Source organism: Notamacropus eugenii, chromosome 1 (assembly GCF_028372415.1).
Source record: "Notamacropus eugenii isolate mMacEug1 chromosome 1, mMacEug1.pri_v2, whole genome shotgun sequence".
NCBI lineage: Eukaryota > Metazoa > Chordata > Mammalia > Diprotodontia > Macropodidae > Notamacropus > Notamacropus eugenii.
In genome coordinates, this window is record NC_092872.1 from 700,164,345 (window position 1) to 700,182,892 (window position 18,548).

Sequence of the window (18,548 nt, forward strand, 5' to 3'; positions counted from 1 at the left end):
ACCGATCTCTTAAATAGGGCTAATAATGGCTTGTTTTTATATAGAGGTTAACAAAATGCCTTAGACACCTAGCTTCCCATCCATCCTAGATTCTGTAGTTATATTATTATCTTAGAGATGAAGAAGTCTGTGGATCAGAGAGGTTACTCCGATTTGCCTGAGGTCACCCAGCTGAAGGCAGAATTTAAGCCCAAGTCTCTTTGGCCTGGTGTAGTTCCAAGTCTTTAACGTATTGCTATGGGGTAAACAAGTAATCTCTTCTGGAGGTCTGTTTCTCTCTGAAAAGGACCAGGGATAAAAAATAGAACTTAAATTTAATCTCCCTGTGACAATATCTTAACTGTTGCTGAGAGGCTCAGGGCAGACCATTGTGCCCTATTGGCTCCTGGGTTCTTGGGGCTTTCCCCTTCTCTATCCCCAAATCAGGAACAACTGCCATTGCAGTGCCGCTTTCCCTCTCTTCCTCCCTCCCATCACCTCCTCCACATCACCTCCACCCTGCCTATCCCGTCCCCTCCTGGTGCATGCATGCTGAGGAGAAATGCTAATTTTAGACTCCTGCTAATGAAGCTGCTCATTTGAAATTCTATTTTAAGTGACCTGACATCAGCAGGGCAGCTTTTCAAGGGCTTATAGCTCCAGAGCCTAGAGTTCTGACATTAATGTGGGGATGTTAGCCCTTTTGGGGGGAGGTGAGGGACGACAGAATGGATGCCCAAGGTGTGTTGGCTTGGCAGAATGACTCCCCGTCCCTGGGCCTAACCTTGTTAAGACTTGCTCCCTTATAGCTCAAGGATTCAGTTGCAAGACTTTGTCCGGTGGGCCTGGAAGGCCTGAGGATGTTCAGTTGAGGGGATTTTTGCCCAGGGCAGCAGCTGAAGCTCCAGGCAATCCCTCTTGTCCAATCCCTGCTGTTTTAGTGATACTGAAGGGACAGAGGTCGGTGCCAAACTGTGACAGTCCCATATTACTGAAGGCCCTGAGATTACCCTGCAGCTGGTGCCCACAAATTCCTAAAATGAGATGCGAGCTGACGTGGGGTAAAAGGCTGCTGTATAGAGTCTCGGTTGGTTTATCTCTGAAGTTCCTTGTAGCTGTGACATTGTGATAAGGTGCTCCTTAAGGGAAGGAAGCCCTGAATTAAATCATAGCCTCCTCTCTGAACTGGTATTCCCTTGTCCTTTAATGCCCCTGGCCAGTTACATCCTGGAGAGAAAAGAGTGCCACAAATCTTAACTCATTCAGTTCCCGTTCTTGAATCCAGCCTTTATCCTAGTCTTTTTACTTAAGCCTTCAAATATTGGTCCTTGCTCTGTCTAGGAAACTGGAAATTTCATTTGAGGCTCTCAAGTGACTGCTGAATGCTTGAAAAGAATGCTGGACTTGTGGCAGACCCTTAACAGACCCCTAGGTGGGGGACGCTTCTCAGTTTGGGACCGTAGTTTTCCTCATCTGTAAAATAATTTCTAAAACCCCACCTTTGATGATAACTAGTATCAGAGATGAGGTTTAAAATAATGCCTCCTTTTGCCTCAGTGTCCAGTAAACTTTGTACCATACTGAGATTCCCTCTGGGTTTATCTTCATCCATAGACTTTCACAGGAGGCTGCTATGATGAAGAGGAAACTTGCCTTAGGGCACAGCCATGGGACACCTTGTAGTGACATAAACAAAGGAGTACATGGAACTGTAACCTTGGCTGCCTCCAGAGCTTCCAAGATGGAAATTCATTGTCCCATGCTATAGGACACAAACTGGAGCCTTGTCTGACTCAGAGAGGTGACTAACTGGAAACACTCCTTATCCTGAGTCAGGAAATAGAGGGGCTTTCTAGCCCCATACCTTTTGGAGTAGTACAAGGAATCAGCCTGTGACCCCTAAGCTCATCTCTTGTGAATCTTCCTGAGGGTCTGTGCTTCTGGGTGAAGGCCAGTGTATCTTTGTGGGGAGATGCTTGTGTATCAGGCAGCTACCGAAGGGGACTCGGGTAGAAAGATGGAATGGGTGCATGGCATTGATGAATGGTGGACAGCTGGTGACAGTTGGGTGGACATGTGAATGGCTTTCCCCCCTTTATATTCTTTGACCCCATCTTTTGGGCTCTGTTAATGTTTCAGGTCAGGACTTGTAGGCTGGGCTAAGAATATCTTGGGTGAGTTCATTGTCTTCAGAGGTCTGTGGCTTGGTTTTTGCCTCCCAATCCCAGCCCATACTGAAGATGTCTGGAGAATGAATGAGCAGTGAATGTGTTGTCCCTAAGATTCTGTGAAACTTCCAGTGTGACTTATGGTTGTGGATGTCAAGTGCTCACTGTTATACATTCCCCTGCTCTCTCTGGGGATGTTAGAGGTGGGCATCTGTTCCCTACAGATAGGGAGGTCTGTGCTATCCAGGTATGTGTATGGACTTGATCCATCTTAGATCTGACCTTAAGGGATAGTTGAGTCTAATATTACCTCTTCACTGGGCAGAAGACACACACTCTTAATCAGAAGGAAAGAACGGCCCAAGTATATATGGCCCAGTTCTCCATTCTCAAGCCAGTGTTCTCTTCACTAATTTACCTCTCCAAGCTAAATTTTGGAGGCTCACCTCCTCCATGGAGCCCCCAGCCTCGATGATTCCCATCCCTCTCTGAGAAATAGAGGCTTTAATGCTGATAGACTTTAGAGACAGAGGGAGGAGATGGCACCATGGATAGAGGGCATATGGGAGTCCAGAAAACCTGAGTCCAAACTAGACTAGATGTCAGGCTAGTCACTTGCCTGCTGTCTGCCTCAGTTTCCTCATTTGCAAAATGGGGGTGATAATAATAGGACCCACCTCCTATGGGTTGTTGTGGGGATAAAAAGAGATATTTGTCAAAAACTTTGCAATCTTTAAAGTGCCGTTGTTACCATTATTACTATGAGAGACTGTTCAGGCCACTTTTACAGACTGAGGAATTGGAAACTCCGAAGTTCAGGTCCTATAACAGGTAAACAGCAGATGGGGGAGGGGTGGTTGGAGGTGCAGCATTTCCTTGTACCTTCTCTATTCTCACCTCACCCTTGAAAGCTGCTTTTCCAGGTCCTGTGTGTGTTTTGGTTTCCCCTACCTAGCCTCTGGGGAGTAGGAAGAGCCTTTCCTCTGAGCGCAGCCCTTTGCACATAGTAGGTCCACAGGAAATGTTTGACATGACTTTCCTTTGAAGAAATTTGATCAAGAAGGAGGAGCAGGGGCTTTTGGAAGGGACCGACCTGATGCCAGTCCTAACATCGCAGGTGGATCCCTAGTTGATCACACTTTGGCCCTTTGGTTGGGAGTGGGAGAGGCTGCTTAGATTCTTCCTGGATCAGAGTGGAAAGAGAAAGTGAATAGCCCAGTCTCCATTGCACCCCAGGAGTGGCCTGCATCCCCACATCAGCAGACCCCTCTGCTTTTTCTCTGCAATGACAAGGTCTCAGTCTTTGCGGCATCTGTTTCACTGGCTATGGCAACAACAAGATGTATCTCAGATGTTTGGATGTTTACATATATGTGTACATCTAACATTTATATAGGACCTACTCTGTGTCAGACACATATTTCATTTGATCCTCACAGCAACCCTGGCAGGTAGGTGCGGTTAGGATCCCCATTTTTACAGATGAGGAAACTGAGGCCAGTAGATGTTACCATGACTTGTTCAGGGTCACCCAGCCAGTAAGTGTCTTGAGGTCAAATCTGAACTGAGGTCTTTCTAGCTCTTAGCCAAGGAAGAGACCTCATGTTTCTAGTACTGTGTGTTAGGTAGAGTGATGAAAGGGAGAAGCCAGGGCAGGCAGGCAGTCAGACAGAGGGGAAAAAATTACCAGGGTATTCAGGGCGAACTGACTCAAGTTGGAAACCTGCCTAGTGAGCCTTTGGTCAAGTCACTTGTCCAGAGTGGGCCTGTTTCCTCACTTGTTAAATGAGGTCAGGTTACATAGATGTCCAAGGTGCCTTCTATCAGCTGAGCAGGGGAGTAGCCAGGTGGGGATTGGTGGAGGGTTAAAGGGGTTACAGATTCTTCCAGCCAAATAAATCTTGCCTAGGAGCAAGGGCTCCTTAAGGTGCAGTAGAGTCAGGACCTTGGTTTACATTCCTGTGTGATTTTGGTCCTTTGTGACTTTATTTCCCTGGGCCTTTGTAGGAGGGAGCCTGATAATTGACCTCTGAGGTCCCAGGTCACAGTTCAGATCCTCCAATGCTAATATTTGCCACTGGGTGAACAAGCCATTTAGTAGAAGGGGTAGATTCATGTCTCTTTCCTAACTGCACCCCCTTTTCTCACCTTCTCTCCCCCTCCACGTTGGTGGTGGCCCACTGCTTGCTCTGTCCCCCAGCCCTTCTCTCCAGCCTGGCCCCCTCCTGCTTTCATCGCTAGAGAGAGCTGAGGACACAGAGGGGTCAAATGCTTGGATCAATGCTGCCTCAGACACATTCAATAGGGCCTGCTGCTCTGGCCTGCTGACAAACCACCACTGTTATCTCCCTGCAACCCTGAATATTATAGATCGGCTGGGGTCATGTGACACCTCGGCAGCTGGTCGGCCAGCTTGCTTTCAGTGGGCAGCCCTGCCTCTGTGGCTGGCGGGGGCTTTGTTAGGTGAGCCACCGTTACCAGCGCTCCCCAGCTCACAAGCTCCTTTCACCCCATTGAACTCTGCAGCAATTTTCCAGCCCTTCTTGGTTAGATTAAAAAAATATCCTTCCTCCCTCCCATCCCACCCCAAGATCCTGCCACCCCAACCAATCCTACTGCCAGACCGGGCTTCCTCCTGAGCCTGAGCAGGGACTCGATGTGGAACCTTTTTCTTTCTTTTTTTTTTTTTTAAGGAAATATAGAGAAAAAGTGGCCAGAGAACTCCTAACAGTAAATGTGTGTGTGTGTGTGTGTGTGTGTGTGTGTGTGTGTGTGTGTGTGTGTGTGTGTGTGTGTGAAAGGGATGCTGTTGACATATGGAAATGTGCCTCTTAGGGGACAGAGAAACCCCTATGTGTGGAGGGGGGGACAGCTCCCACCAATCAGTCAATTAAGCACTTACTACATGCCTGGCCGGGGATACAAAGAGAGGCAAAAATTGGGTCCTTGCCTCTGAGGAGCTCACTCGATAATATGGGAATGGGAACTACATTCCAACAAGGTATATACATAGAACACACTGGAAGGTCGTCTCAGAGGAAAGGTAGCACTGAGCAGTGGAAAAGACCTTGTACAAAAGGTGAGACCTGGCTTTGAATCCTGACTTCCTGTGTGACCTTGAGTGAGTCATTGCCCGCTGTGGTCCCCATCTGTAAGATGGAGGCAGGGTTTGATTCGAAGTCCAAGATTCTCCACCCTACTTGTGTTCCCTGGATGAAAGCTGGTAGTTTTTCCCTTTTTTTTTCCTTCCCCCTCCAACAGAGGGGTGGAGAATTGGCAGCAGGGGAGGGAGCTGGTTTCTTGTTCATCTTCCTCTGTCTTGTTGAAGGCTGCTGGGCGCCTGTGTCTGAGCCTGCTCATCTGCAGGGATGCAGGGGGGAGGGGGGTAGGGGCATGTTCCAATTAGGCTTGTTTTGAATAGACTTGTGAGTCAGGGGAATCCCCTGAGAAAGAGGTTCTCTGGCAGATGGAGAGTGGCTTTGACCTGACCCGGGGCAGGATTGGCTGTCTCTGAAGCATACCTGCTCAGGGAGGGGCCCTCCTTGCCCTGCCCCCCCTCCCCCCCTATCTCATTGGAGGCTCATTTTACCTCTCCTTCATTCCCATGTATTTTGGAGGCTCTTGCAGCGTGTAACTTCTGCTCTCCCCTGGTATAAACCATTGTCATTCCTGCAGATTCTGGCTGTATTTGGGGGAGGCTAATTTATTCCTGGTGCGGGCAGCCTAATCGGAGAGTGCCAACTGTCCTGGCCGTTGGGCTTATTTCTGAGAGTGTGGTCTCCGGGTTAGGCCTTTGATTTACTCCTTTTTAATGTACCCACCTTGAGGGGGCAGGGGACATCTGACGGTGCCAGGGCTGCCCTTTCTGTCTCTGGAATTGCAAAGGTGGTCGAAAATGTTAATGGAAAACTTATTTATGGCCTGGTCTTCCTCCTTGTGCTGAGATGGAGCTGAGTTGAACAGGAGCCAAGGTTTTATTGATTGTACGAGAAGAACACAGCTTTTTCATTGACACTTAAAAGGGAAATTGAAAGCTCTGAACTCCTTATGGGGAAGAGAAAATAGGGGAACTGGTGCCCCCTGTGGGGGGAGGGGGAAGCCTGGTGTCATCTCTGGTTGTTCTGAGGGGCCCCTGCCTGTGACAGGCTTTTGCTGCAGGTGGAGACAAGAGCGTCAGCTGGTGTCGAGCCCTTGGGGCCTGAGCTTGACTCATGAGTGGGAAATGAGGTTTCTGTGGGGCCTGGTTTTTATTTTTCATATGTTTTATTTTTAGTGGGCATGCAGTAAGGACCCCATTAGGGGACCACAGACAGCTTTCGAAGGTCTAGGTTAACTTCCTTTTTTGTTCTCTTTCTTTCTTACCTCAGCCCCCTTCCCTACCCTTCCCTAAAACCTGTTCCAGTCACCATTCTCCTAAAAGTTTTCATGCCTGTATCTTTGGTGATAGGATCCCCAAGGTGGCATTCTAGGCCTAGATAGATTGGCCTTGTTTTGTTACTCAGCCAAGGGCTAGCAGAAGGGACTTACTGGCATTGAGGGGTGGGGGGGAGGGCTCCCACCTAGTGTGAATATGTTCGTCAGTCAGCCAGAACTCTCCTCTTCTCACTCTATGATCTCCCTGCCCCAGGCATGAAACGAAAGGCAGAAGGTAGTAGCATCAGGGATAGGGATTTCTAGATCTTTGAGCAACTTTAAGGGTTGATGCTTTGGGAGAAATTCCCCTACACAGGCTTTGGCGGGCATCTACCCCCAGGATCAGCCAGGCTCGTGTCATGGTGATGACCCCCTTTAAAAGACTATCCACCACAGTCCACCATGAAAAATTGAGTCTAACCAGCTTTAAAGGGACTGCTGGTTAGATCATTTCTTCATGAGTGTTGCTGTCTCTGGGGGTGGGGAACATTACATGTGCCTCCAACTGGCCTTTTCTGAAGATGCGGCGGTTCTTTCTGTCCTGCCTCTTCCCACTCTATGAGGTTGCGTCTCCCCAGCTACCCCTCACCTGCTCCGGCCTCTGGGTGTTATCCCAGTGACTGGTCCCTTTCCCTCCCCCACCTTGGTGATCGGTTGTTTTCTTGATTGTTTCAGGCATGAGCCATGAGCCAAAGTCCCCTTCCATAGGAATGCTTTCAACAGCGACTCGGACCACTGCTACCGTCAGCCCCTTGACCCCTTCTCCTCTCAATGGCTCCCTTGTACCCAATGGCAGCCCAGCAGCTACCAGCAACCTGTCAGTTCAAGCAGCGCCTTCCTCCAGCTTTGCTGCTGCCCTGCGCAAACTCGCAAAACAGGCAGAGGAACCAAGAGGTAAGAGAGAAGGAGATGGTGTCGTCCAGGCACCACATCCGATGGATGGAACAGGGAGGTTGGGGATTTAGGCTTCCTACACTCGTCCCCTCCCTTCCCTGGAGAGTGAGACTCAGTTCCCCGAAATAGCATGTACTGTGGGCCAGTGGGGAATAGCTGTTAGCCTAATAGCCAGGAAAACTCCTCGAGGGAACTTGTGTGTGGGTGTGGGTGTGTGTTGTCAAGAGAGATAAGGTAGCATAGCAGAGAAAGCGTCAGATTACAGTCGGGGACCTGGGTTCGAATCTCAGCTCTGCTGATTTACCATCTTGTGACTGAGGCCTCAGTTTTTCCTATCCTCACTTCTGTTGTAAAATGAGAAAATCAGTCTTGCCTCTCTACCTTTTGTATGTGTAACCATGGACCCTTAGGCCATCTGGTAAAGCCTCTGAACCCTTCTCAGAATCATATTTTTAAACCTATAAAGATAAAAATTCATAGGATGATAAAGGAAACCAATTATAATGAAATTGAATTATCAGAATATTTTAAAAAATGGACACCAGATTAAGAAATAACTCCTACCCTGGATAAATGTCCAAAAAGGTCAGCTTTACATTCTGCCCTCCCATTCTGAACAACCTCTGCCCTCACCTCACTCTCCCTGATATACTTCCAGGATCAGAGCAGAACAGAGAAGCTGGGCCAACCCTTTCCTTGTGTCTGTAAGGACGAGGAGTCCCAGGGAGGGGCAGTAACTAGCCTCAGGCCATACGGCAAGAGTTTGGAGTAGAACTTGGGGCATTTCCTGGATCTTTTCCCCTTGAACCTGTTTTGTAGAGCACTAGCCATGTTTTCCTCTTGTTAGGCCTTCTTTCCTGAAGCAGACATCAGTCCCTGTTTTCTGTCTGTGGTATATTAAAGGTCTTCAGAGGTATAGAGGGACAGATCATTAGGAAAAATACAGCAGTTGGCCCCAACTGAGAGTCCCCATCCATTCACACATGGCGGTTGTCTATCCCTAGAGCCATTATCCTAGCCTGCTCCACGTTCCCAAGCCCTCACTCCATAAAAGGGGATATCTTCAGGGTTGGATGGAGACCCTCAGGTCAGGAAATGCCCTTCCTTCCTCCAGGATGGATGCATCAAGCCTAGACTGACTATCTTGGCTATCCCATGTCTGCTCCTACCATGCCCATCTCTAGTGACTTCTGTTTGCTTAGAATTCTCATGTGTAGCCCCAAGGAATCCTCTGTCCAGCTTGACACTGAGGCTTTGGGTTGGTTGCCTCTGATCTATTTTCTGCTTTTGCCTAGCCCTGTCTCAGACCCTGATTCCTAACCCTTCCCTATGGGAGGGCATGGACCATGGCCTCCTCCACAGCCTAGTGGAATGCTCAGTAAATGTATGAAAGAATGAAGGTGGAGGAGTTTCTGAGGGAGGGAAATGGATCTTTGTCAGAGAGGGCTCCATGGGGCAAAGAGAGGCCTTCTCCTGCCCTATTTATGCTGTCTCTTTCTTTGCGGGTCTCCGTCTTGAGGGACTTGAGTTAGAGCCGAAACTGCTCCACACAGCATCCATTCTCACCTCAGCCCCTGGGAATATGCAGAGAAGAGGTTTGGGGATGGGAATCCATTTCTGCACAAGTGAGCATTTATCATCTTATTGCCTCTTCATTTATAATCCTTACCTCTGGTGAACTAATGTTTCCAAAGACCTAAGAAAGGGGATATGATAGTAAGGTTGATGGCCTTAGCTAGCAAACCCTTCTCATCAGAAATGGGCAGTGCATGCCCCACATGTACCATTCTGTGTGTGTACACACACAAACACACACACACGTGTGCCTGTGCACTCAAACTGCCACTGGGCTTTGCCATTCTGGGCCCTGGCTTATGAGTCAGACAAAGAGCAGATGGCTCATCTGAAGTCTGTGCGTTCCCCTGTCACTCTCTGCCTGCCAACCTCTTCTGAGGCAGTTTCCCCTGACCAGGGATCACCTAAGGGTTTTAGCCACCTCCAACATAAGGAAAAACCCTGAGGGAGGGAAAGGAGGAATCCTCCTGAGAGTCCTACAGCAGGGAATGGGAGCTAAGCCCAGAGACCTTAGGGCTTCTCTAAAGATGATGGAGGGCCCCCTAGGAAGAGGGAAGACACGGGTGGTCCCTCTGGAGCTCTATCCTCAGCATCTCTAGGTACTTTTTCTTCCCTCCCCCCCAAGTCTCAGAAGATCAGATAGGCAGGGGGAAGCATAGGATTCTGGAGCCAGGATTATAACAGCCTCAGCAGAAAACTGGCTTCTCTTGGGTAAAAATAGCCCTTGTGATATACAGCAGCCAAGCATAGGCTGTCCCATGCAGGTAGCCCCAGGCCTAGATTCTGTGGTACTGGAAGAGATTCTCAGTCCAGTGAGCCGAGAGTCCTTGCTAAGACTGTTGCAAACCTGTCCACCGGTGGGAGGAAAATCCTTTCTCAGTCTGGAGAGTAAGAGCACATGAAGTAGGAAGTTGGGGGAAGAAATTTGAGGAAGCTTTTTTTTCATACCTGGTCCTTTCCAAAGATTTCAGCCTTACAAACAGGATCTTAAGTTTGGCTTTTGTTTTTTTTTTTTTCTTGGCTCTTTCTGGCATCTCCCCAGGTCTGAATAGCTAGGCATCCAGCAGCCAGGGCTCTGTGCCAGGGGCTGTGTGGCCTGGCCCATCAGGGAACAAAGTGTACTTTCCTAACAGTCGTGATGGCAAAAGCCCATGAGGACTTGCCTCCTGGTACCTGGCTGCTCCCTGGTGGGGGGTAGATCAGGCCTGTACTATCCTTGAGATATTTCCCCTGCTAGAAATTTGACATTCATATTTATGGGTTTGAATATGGTCTTTCATAATAATATAAACTCTAATTTCTACCTTACTGTTAAGTTATACAAAGCACTTGTCTCCCAACAGCCCAGTAGGACAGTATGTTTTGTAGTCTACTTTACAGATAAACTGAGGAACAGAGAGCTTGTGACTTTACACAGGGCACAGAGCCAATAAGTATCCCAGCCAACTCAAGTCAGTGCTTTTTACATTTGACTAGAAGCAGTTGGGATGATAGGGATAGGGTGCTGACCTTGGGAGGACTTGAGTTCAAATCCACCCTCTGACACTTAGTAGCTGGGTGACCCTGGGCAAGTCACTTAACCTCTATTTGCCTCAGTTTCCTCAACTATAAAGCAGTGACCATAAAAGCACCCACCTCACAGGGTTGTTATTAGATAAAATTTATAAAGCTCTTGGCACAGTGCCTGGCCCATAATAGGCACTCAGTAAATCCTCATTTCCTTCCTTCCTTGAACACAAGTCCTTGGCTCATACATGATTTGGAGAGGGAAGCATAAGTCTTTTCTGGAGTGTGTGTGTGTGTGTGTGTGTGTGTGTGTGTGTGTGTGTGTGTGTGTGTGCATGTGTGCGTGTGTGTGCATGTGCATGTGTGTGTAAAAGAATACTCAGGAGTTATAACTGACAAATAAAAATGTAACTTAGTTTTGGGGAGCCTCCCCTTTTAGCTAACACTGTCATTAGGTCTGCTCCTGAGCCTTGTAGTATTTTTTTCCTCTCTCTTTGAGTGGACCCACTTTCCAAATGGAGTTTTTGAAAGGTAGAGGTTAATTTGGGCTTGCTGGTCATTGAATGGAAAGTACCCATCTTCTCCTCACCCCTGTATTTGCCAGCTGGTTCATTGTTCATTGGAAAGGGGGGCTGATCAAAGCAGAGAAGGCATCTTCTCACCGGGGGTGTGTTACAACAGTCACCAAGGAGGAAAAAGAGGGAATTTGCCCCCTTTCTCTTCTTTCCCCAGGACTCAAACCAGACGCTTAGGCAACTGCAGAGTGCCTAGGCCAGGAAGGAGGAGAACAAAAGAGGGAGAGGAGGTCCCATTGTGTCTTTATTTCCAATACCTGGACAGTCGCCAGGCCAGCATGCACTCAGACCACAGTTCTCTTTATTCTTGGGGGGTGGGGTGTGACTGGTTGGAAAACTGAGGCCACCAGAGAGTGGTATGGTGGACCTGGTATAGTCTGTCACGGTGAGAAAGGCCATTGGTTGATGTCTGCTGGGGTGGAAAAGAGAAGATGCCAATCTCTCCTGCTCCCTAGAGCATCCCTATGGGTCAGTCAGTCGATAAGCATTTATTAAGTGCTTATTGTGTGCTGGGGATATAAAGAAGAACCAAAATAAGACTCTTTTTCTTGGAAGCAGCAGTATGCAAACACAGATTTATAGAAGGAAGGGACGACTAGCCTCTTGCCAGAAAGTGGAATTTCAGCTATGGTTTAAAAGGAAGCTTAAGGAGGGAGGGAATTCCAGGCATGGAGGACAGCCAGCCAAAGACATGGAGGCAGCATATAATAAGTGTCTCATCCAAGTTGCTACAAGTAATCCAGTCTTACTGGATTGTTGCTTGTGTAAAGGGAAGTAAAATATGAAAGGGGTCTGATTATGAAGAGCTTTAAATGGCAGCCAGAGCCAATTGGTTTTGTATTTGATCCTAGAAGTAATAAGGAGTTACTGGAATTTATTATTTAGGAGCCAATGATGACTCAACAGGCCATGTTTTATCATGGTGCCCGTTGAGACTTGGGAATTTAGAAGTAAAAGTAGGGACATTGTACTCCCCTTTGCCAAGGACATTCTGGCCCAGGGATTGATGTGCAAGTCCCTTCCCTTCCCTGGGGCTTTTTTTTCCTCCTGAAAAGTGAGAGTGTTGGGACTAAAGATGACCTGCAAGGGCCCTTCTAGCCTGAAATGTGTTTAGGATTGGATAGGGGGGTGGGTGCGTGCGTGTGTGTGTGTGTGTGTGTGTGTGTGTGTGTGTGTGTTTATAACAAAGGGAATGGTGTTTGGTGATAGGGAAGAATGTCCAGAGTGAAGAGCCTAGGAGGCTGCTCTCAGATCTGAGCAGAGAGTAAATAAATAGCAAAACTGAATTTATGGGGAGCTTAAGTCTGGCCCTACTTCCAGCCTCTCTAAGAGCTGCAGTTCTAGCTAATCAACTATTCACTCCTGCCAAAGGATCCCATGCCCAACAGGACAGCTTTTTTTATTTATTTTTTATCCCTAAACCTTTTGTCAGTTGCAGAAAAGCTCCCGATGTGTGTATTTTTCTTTCCTTTTTGCTATTGGCTTATCTCCATAGCGCACCTTTTAACCTTCCTCAGCTCCCCTCCTCCCCTTCCTCCCCTTCAAGTTGCTTCTTATTTTTAGCCATAGGACTGAATTCTTTGCATCCTTTCATGGGCTAATGTCTTTCCTCAGCATCGTGTCTCGAGGGTGCAGTTTAAAAATTCAATTCAGACAAAGTAATCCAAATGCCATATCATTTGCTGTACCCTGAGAGAAAGGATGAAGAGGAAAGAGGAATCTGTCCCCCTCAATAGGTTTCCGTGCTGATATGCTTCATTGAAATTTTATTTTTCCTAAAGGCTCCTAAATGTGTTCTCAGAGCAGCCAAACTGCCCCTGTTAAATTAGAGTATCAGTGACTGCTGGGTGCCTGGATGCAGAAATGCACATCTGAATGTTTGTCTCACTAATGGGCTGGAGAACTGGCTGGAGCTGAGCAGAAGGACAAGGCGCCACCATCAGCAGGATTTGGTGGAGGGAGTACTGTACTGGATCCTGGGCCCTGGGAAGGAGAAAGAGGAGGGGAGTATAGACTTAACTAGTGAAGGAAAGGCTGATGGATTCTGAGTTCTTGGGGCACTTTGGGCTTTAGAGACTTTTAGACTTAAGAGATCTTCTGGGTCAACACCTTTGTTTTACAGAAGAGTGTACTAAGGCCCAGAGAAAGGAAGTGACCCATCCCAAGTCACACAGGTAGTCACTAGAAGACTCGGGATTTGAACACTCCAAATCCATGATTCTTCCTACTTACCATAGGAAGTATCTCATTGTTGCTTCTGAAGATGAGGCATTAACTTGAGATGAGCATTGTGATGCAGTGACCAGTAATTCTAAGGCCTTTGTTCATCCTGTTTCTTCCTCACTGGTGAGAGTCTTGAGGCCAAGTGGGAAGTAGAAGATAGCCATTATAAATAATCCCAGTGGTATTTGGCCACCATTGTCATGAACCTACCTAAGAGACCAAGACACACTGGAAACATTCCTTGCGTGCACACTGATGTGAAAGGAGATAGTAGAGTACACAGAGTTTGGAGACAGAAGATCAGGGTTCAGATCCCGCCTCCAGCATGTGTTAGCTTTGCCACCTTGACCTGACCTCTGGGTCTCAGTCTTCTAACTCTGTAAAGTAAGGTTGGATTCTGTTTTCCAAGGGGGACCTTAAATATCTAGATCTAGCAGGTATATGACCTGCTACTTATTTCCCTCTTTGGGGATCATTTTTTCCTTTGTAAAACGGTGGTGCTTCAGGTGTGGGCACAGTTGGATTAGATGATTTTTAAGATCCTACCAACGCTGGCATTTGTTGGTAGCATCCCATCATCAGTAGGACATTTTTTTCTGCAGCAGTGCTAGGTTGTATTGAGTCAGCACCATGTGTTGCATAAGAAGTTGGTTTCTCTTCCTTAGAAAGGACTATGCATCTTGGATATCTTAGAGGGGCTTTGTGCTTTAGATGGAGGATAGAACTGGATAACATGATCTTCTAATCCTTAAATTCTATGACCCTTTAATTCTTGCCTGGGATCCCCATTGGGAAGGATTGCATGCATTCAGGGAGTCCTACCTGAGTTGAAAAAGGCATAGGGTAGGCTGTGATTGTGGAACAGGCTTTATTATCCATGGTCCTAGCCCCAAACCTCTGTTGGCACTGACTGGACAGCTCTTGGCTGGAAGTGACTAATATAGCCAAGCTAAGATGCTTGAGCTGCATGGAAAGGGGTGGATGTCTTTCTGAACCTACTACATGCTGATGTTGCCTACTCTTGCCTACTCTGCCCCAGACAGCTCTGTCGAAGACTTCTGAACAGTTGACTCGACACCAGAATGGTGCGTTGCTTAGGTAGGGAAAACATCTCATTTCTTAAGCTCAGGCTGTCATCAAGCCTCAAGTGTTACCAGGCTTATCTTAGAGTGTGTGTGTGTGTGTGTGTGTGTGTGTGTGTGTGTGTGTGTGTATGTGTGTGTGTGTGTGTGTGTGTGTGTGTGTAGATAGGATGAAATCCATGCCACCATGTGCCTCCATGTTGGGATTTCCGATCTCTGGGGAAAGGGCTCAACCTTGGTCAATCCAGTTTGATGATTGGGACTTTTACTTCATAAAATAGGGGTACTGAACCAACCTTGGGTTAGTGCCTAAAGAGCTGGCTTCCCATGGCCTTGAAGTCAGGAAAGCTTAGGTTCACATTTTGCCTGTGACACATACAGGTTATGTGACTGTGGGCAAATGAGGGGCAGCTAGATGGCTCCATAGTGGATGGAGTTCTGGGCCTGGGGAAGACCCATCTTCCTGAGTTCAAATCCAGCCTCTGACACTTAGTACCTGTGTGACCCTGGGCAAGTTACTTAACTCTGCCTCAGTTTCCTTATCTGTCAGATGAGCTGGAGAAGGAAAGGGCAAACTACTCCAATATCTTTGCCAAGAGAACCCCAAATGGAGTTACAAAGAGTTGGACCCAACTGAATAATAATAAGAAGTTGTTTAATCTCCTGGGCAATTCTAAGACTATATAGAAGTTTCAGAACAATTGCTAATCTTCATTGGAAGAGTGTTTTGGCAGTTCTCTACTTCAGTGAAATCGTGGGTCCTTCCCCCAACCCTTGCCAAGAAGAGAAGAGGGGATTGTAGGGAATAGGATTCTCAAAGACATTTCTGAGGAGTCTTCTAAAGCTAGGATGGAAACCCAGAGCTTCCAACTGCCGAGAGCCCATCACTCCACACCACCCTGGGCTTCAGTTACCTCATCTGTAAAGTTGGGAGAAATCGTCTCTCAGGTTCCTTTCCATTCTGAAAATACTTTGATCCTATAAAGGCTTCTTCCCACAAATCAGTCTTGTGGCCCTGTTGAACTTTGAAGCCTCCTGGGGGGAGGGACTAGGTGCTTTCACAGGTACCCCAAGAAGGGGCTCGCAGGGAGCAGTTGTCGACCCAGCCGGTGATGCTGACCTTTCCTGGCCACGTTTCCATCGACCAGTATAAAATGCATGGATGGGGGACTGACTGAGAGAAAACACCAGACATTGGTTTTATTTTATTTGACTTTATTGTTATTTTTTAAAATTGCCCTAGCTGTGTGAGCAAGATTGCAGGTGGGGCCGCTGGCTCCCAGGAGGCTGACCACACCTCCATTAGCTCTGACCTCTCCTGGATGATTCGCCCCTGCCCCTGTCCTCTCCTTTCCCTGCTTCCACCTCTCACCCCTGAAGAGCGCCAATTCCCAACCTTGGCCCTCTGAAGCATGACACAGCAGTGGCGACTGCCAAGCTGCAGGTTAGGAGTCTGTACTGGGAGCTGAGGCCCAGGCAAGCTGTGTGACCATCTGCTTGTATTGCCCCTACCGCTGCGGGCTCTGCCTTCCAGTGGGGAACACAGCTACAACCTGCTCGTGTGTGTGTGTGTGTGTGTGTGTGTGTGTGCGCACGTGCGTGCGTGTGTGCGCGTGTGTGTCAGTGTGGGGAGAGGTAGGGAGCCAGCCTTTCCCATAGCATCCATCTAGAGATAGATACAGAAGAATAGAACCTACCCCAGAACTTATAAACAGAATCTGACTTCAGTGGTTAGAATCCACAATAGAAAAAGAAATTCACTGATGGTTCTCTCAAGGAACAAAGGTACCAAGGTTCCTTCCGTTTTTGCCAGCTGTAAAAAGTAATTTTTTTTTGTCTTGCTGGTAATAAGTAGAAAGGGCCCTGGTCCTCAGCAGGGGAGAGGAAGCTCATTTACTTCTCGTGTTTGTTGGGGTATCTGTGACCTGTGATGTGGCTTCTTCTTGTTCTTAGCCCTTGAAGCATGAATCTGAAGCAAGGGGAGGGCCCAACCATCTCCCTTCCCCAGTGGTGAATTCACTTTGCTTCCTGTGTTGCCCAGGCCCTGGCCTAAAGGGTGACTCCATTCAGCATTCCCGTTCTCCTTGCCATTGGCCACTTCTCCTTCCCATCTTTCCTGCCCAAAATAAGTCTGTACCTTGATGAAGACTAGCAAGGCATTGGGTCTTAGCTGCCTCCCATTGGAAGCCGGAGGACTTCTATATTGGCCTAAGGAACCCTAGGACCTTAGTACAGCCGCTGCATGTACCAATCCTCTTTCTTTTCTTCTTCAGTGGCTCATATGAAATGACATTATCCTGGCATTCCCAAAATGTCATAGTTCTGACTTTCTATGACTCAGTGATTCTGGCAAGGGACCTTAAATAAGGATCCTCCCATCCAGGGGTTCTTAACTTTTTTGTGTGTCCTAGACCTCTCTGGAAGGCTGGGAAAATTTGGGGATCCTTTCTCCCAGACATGTTTTTAAATAAACAAAATATGTAGGATTGTGAAAGAAACAAATTATACTGAAGTATAATTATCAATATCGTAGATTTTTTGAAAAGTTAATGAATTCTTAAGTTAAGAAGCCCTGATTCTGATCCAATCCCTTTATTTTATAGATGAGGAAACATGAATGGGGAAGGAAGATGGTTGGCAATCACCCAGAGTGGTAAAAACAGCAGTTAGGTCTCGAGGTCTTTCCACCTCATCCTTAAGGGCTGCCACTTGCCCATATAAGTGGCAGGATCAGGTTTACTGCCTCCCACCCAACCTGTCCCAGTGGGTGGCAGAACAGGTTCAGATGACTTAGATCTCTGACATGAACCAGGGCTGGGGCTTCCTGATGGTTGTTGGGATTTGAATTCCAAGCTCCTTTTAGAGTAGAACTATTGAGTTGGAATGGCATTCAGAAGGCCCTGGGTCAGAGAGTGACCCTATGACCTCTAGGGTTTCTGGGCCTGGCATTTGTCTTGGGGGCAAAGTGTGGTCCAGTTCAATGGATCTGGGCTTTTAAGTATCAGTGGCTCATCTAAGCTGCCAATATCACCATTAGAAATCTGTGTTTGATAATCTGTGTGTTGAAATATCCTCTCTGGAGACTGTCTCTTTAAAAAACCAAAACAACAGTAAAGAGGGGTGAGGGGGAAGGAAAAACCCTGGCTGGCATCATGAGCGATCCATTTGGAAGTTCATGTACATGTGTCAATCATGATACTAGCATGGTTTGGCAAAGCAGTCACCCCCCCCATCCCTGTCCCCCTCCTCTATCTGGAGTCCCATCTGTTTAACTCTCTGCCTTGTGAGCGAGGGCTGAGGCTTCTCATTCTCATTCTCTTTGTAATTGGGGGGATGACTGGGGGGATGGTGGCAGTGGCAGCAGCCGCTCCTGGAAATCAAGACAGGCTGAGGCTTGTTTCTCAGACAGAGTTGGTGTTTTGGGAGAAAAGGAAGGGAAAGGAGGCTCTCTGGCCCAGGGCTTACCCCACCAGGGATTCTGAGGGCCCTCAAAGGGTGGGTGGGTGCTGACAACTGCCTGAGGGCTGAGCATTGTACCAGGAGTGGGGCTCAGCTGGCTGCTCTGAGGGTAGTATTGCTGTCTCCTCCTGCCCTTGCTCCCACCATCCCCTACTAGACAGACAGACAGACACACTCCCTCCCCCTCCCCCTCTCCCTCCGCCTCCCTTCCTCTCCTGGACCTCAGTTTTTTATCTCTAAAATGAGGTCAGAATGCGATCTTTCTTCCAGCTCCATCCTCTGAGTTGAAATCCAGGGCTTTTTCCGTTACATACTCCCCTAGCTCAAAGTAGGGAGATGGTTTATGAGAGGGTATTGATTAGAGGCTTTCCTGTTACCGATTATTTTCTCTTCTTTAGTCCCTTTTTCCTCTCTTCCACTCCCTTCTGTATTTTCCTCCCTGTCTTTCCTTCTTTCTCCTCTCCTTCCCTCTCTTTTCAGCAGCCACCTCTCTGAGCCATCCCTGCACCTCTGCAAACCTCCAGCTACGTTAGCCCATTGCCCCCATGAGCCAGTTCTAGCCTGGATTTTTCTGATGCGTATATTTCCCCCAGCCCCAGGCCTCTCCATGGGAGCTGTCATTTTTCTTAGCACGTATTCACAAATATCTGCCCCAGTAAATTCATTTCATAACG

General features: G+C 47.8%; 1 protein-coding gene across 4 annotated transcripts in view; it reads left to right on the forward strand.

The window, feature by feature from the left end:
- Positions 1-18,548, forward strand: part of GSE1 (Gse1 coiled-coil protein) — a 795,746-nt gene that overhangs the window by 720,641 nt on the left and 56,557 nt on the right. For all 4 annotated transcript variants that reach the window (XM_072636234.1, XM_072636235.1, XM_072636232.1 and 1 more), the window contains one exon: positions 7,236-7,454. In XM_072636234.1, coding sequence (XP_072492335.1) covers positions 7,236-7,454 — 219 coding nt within the window. The remainder of the gene's footprint in view (positions 1-7,235; positions 7,455-18,548) is intronic.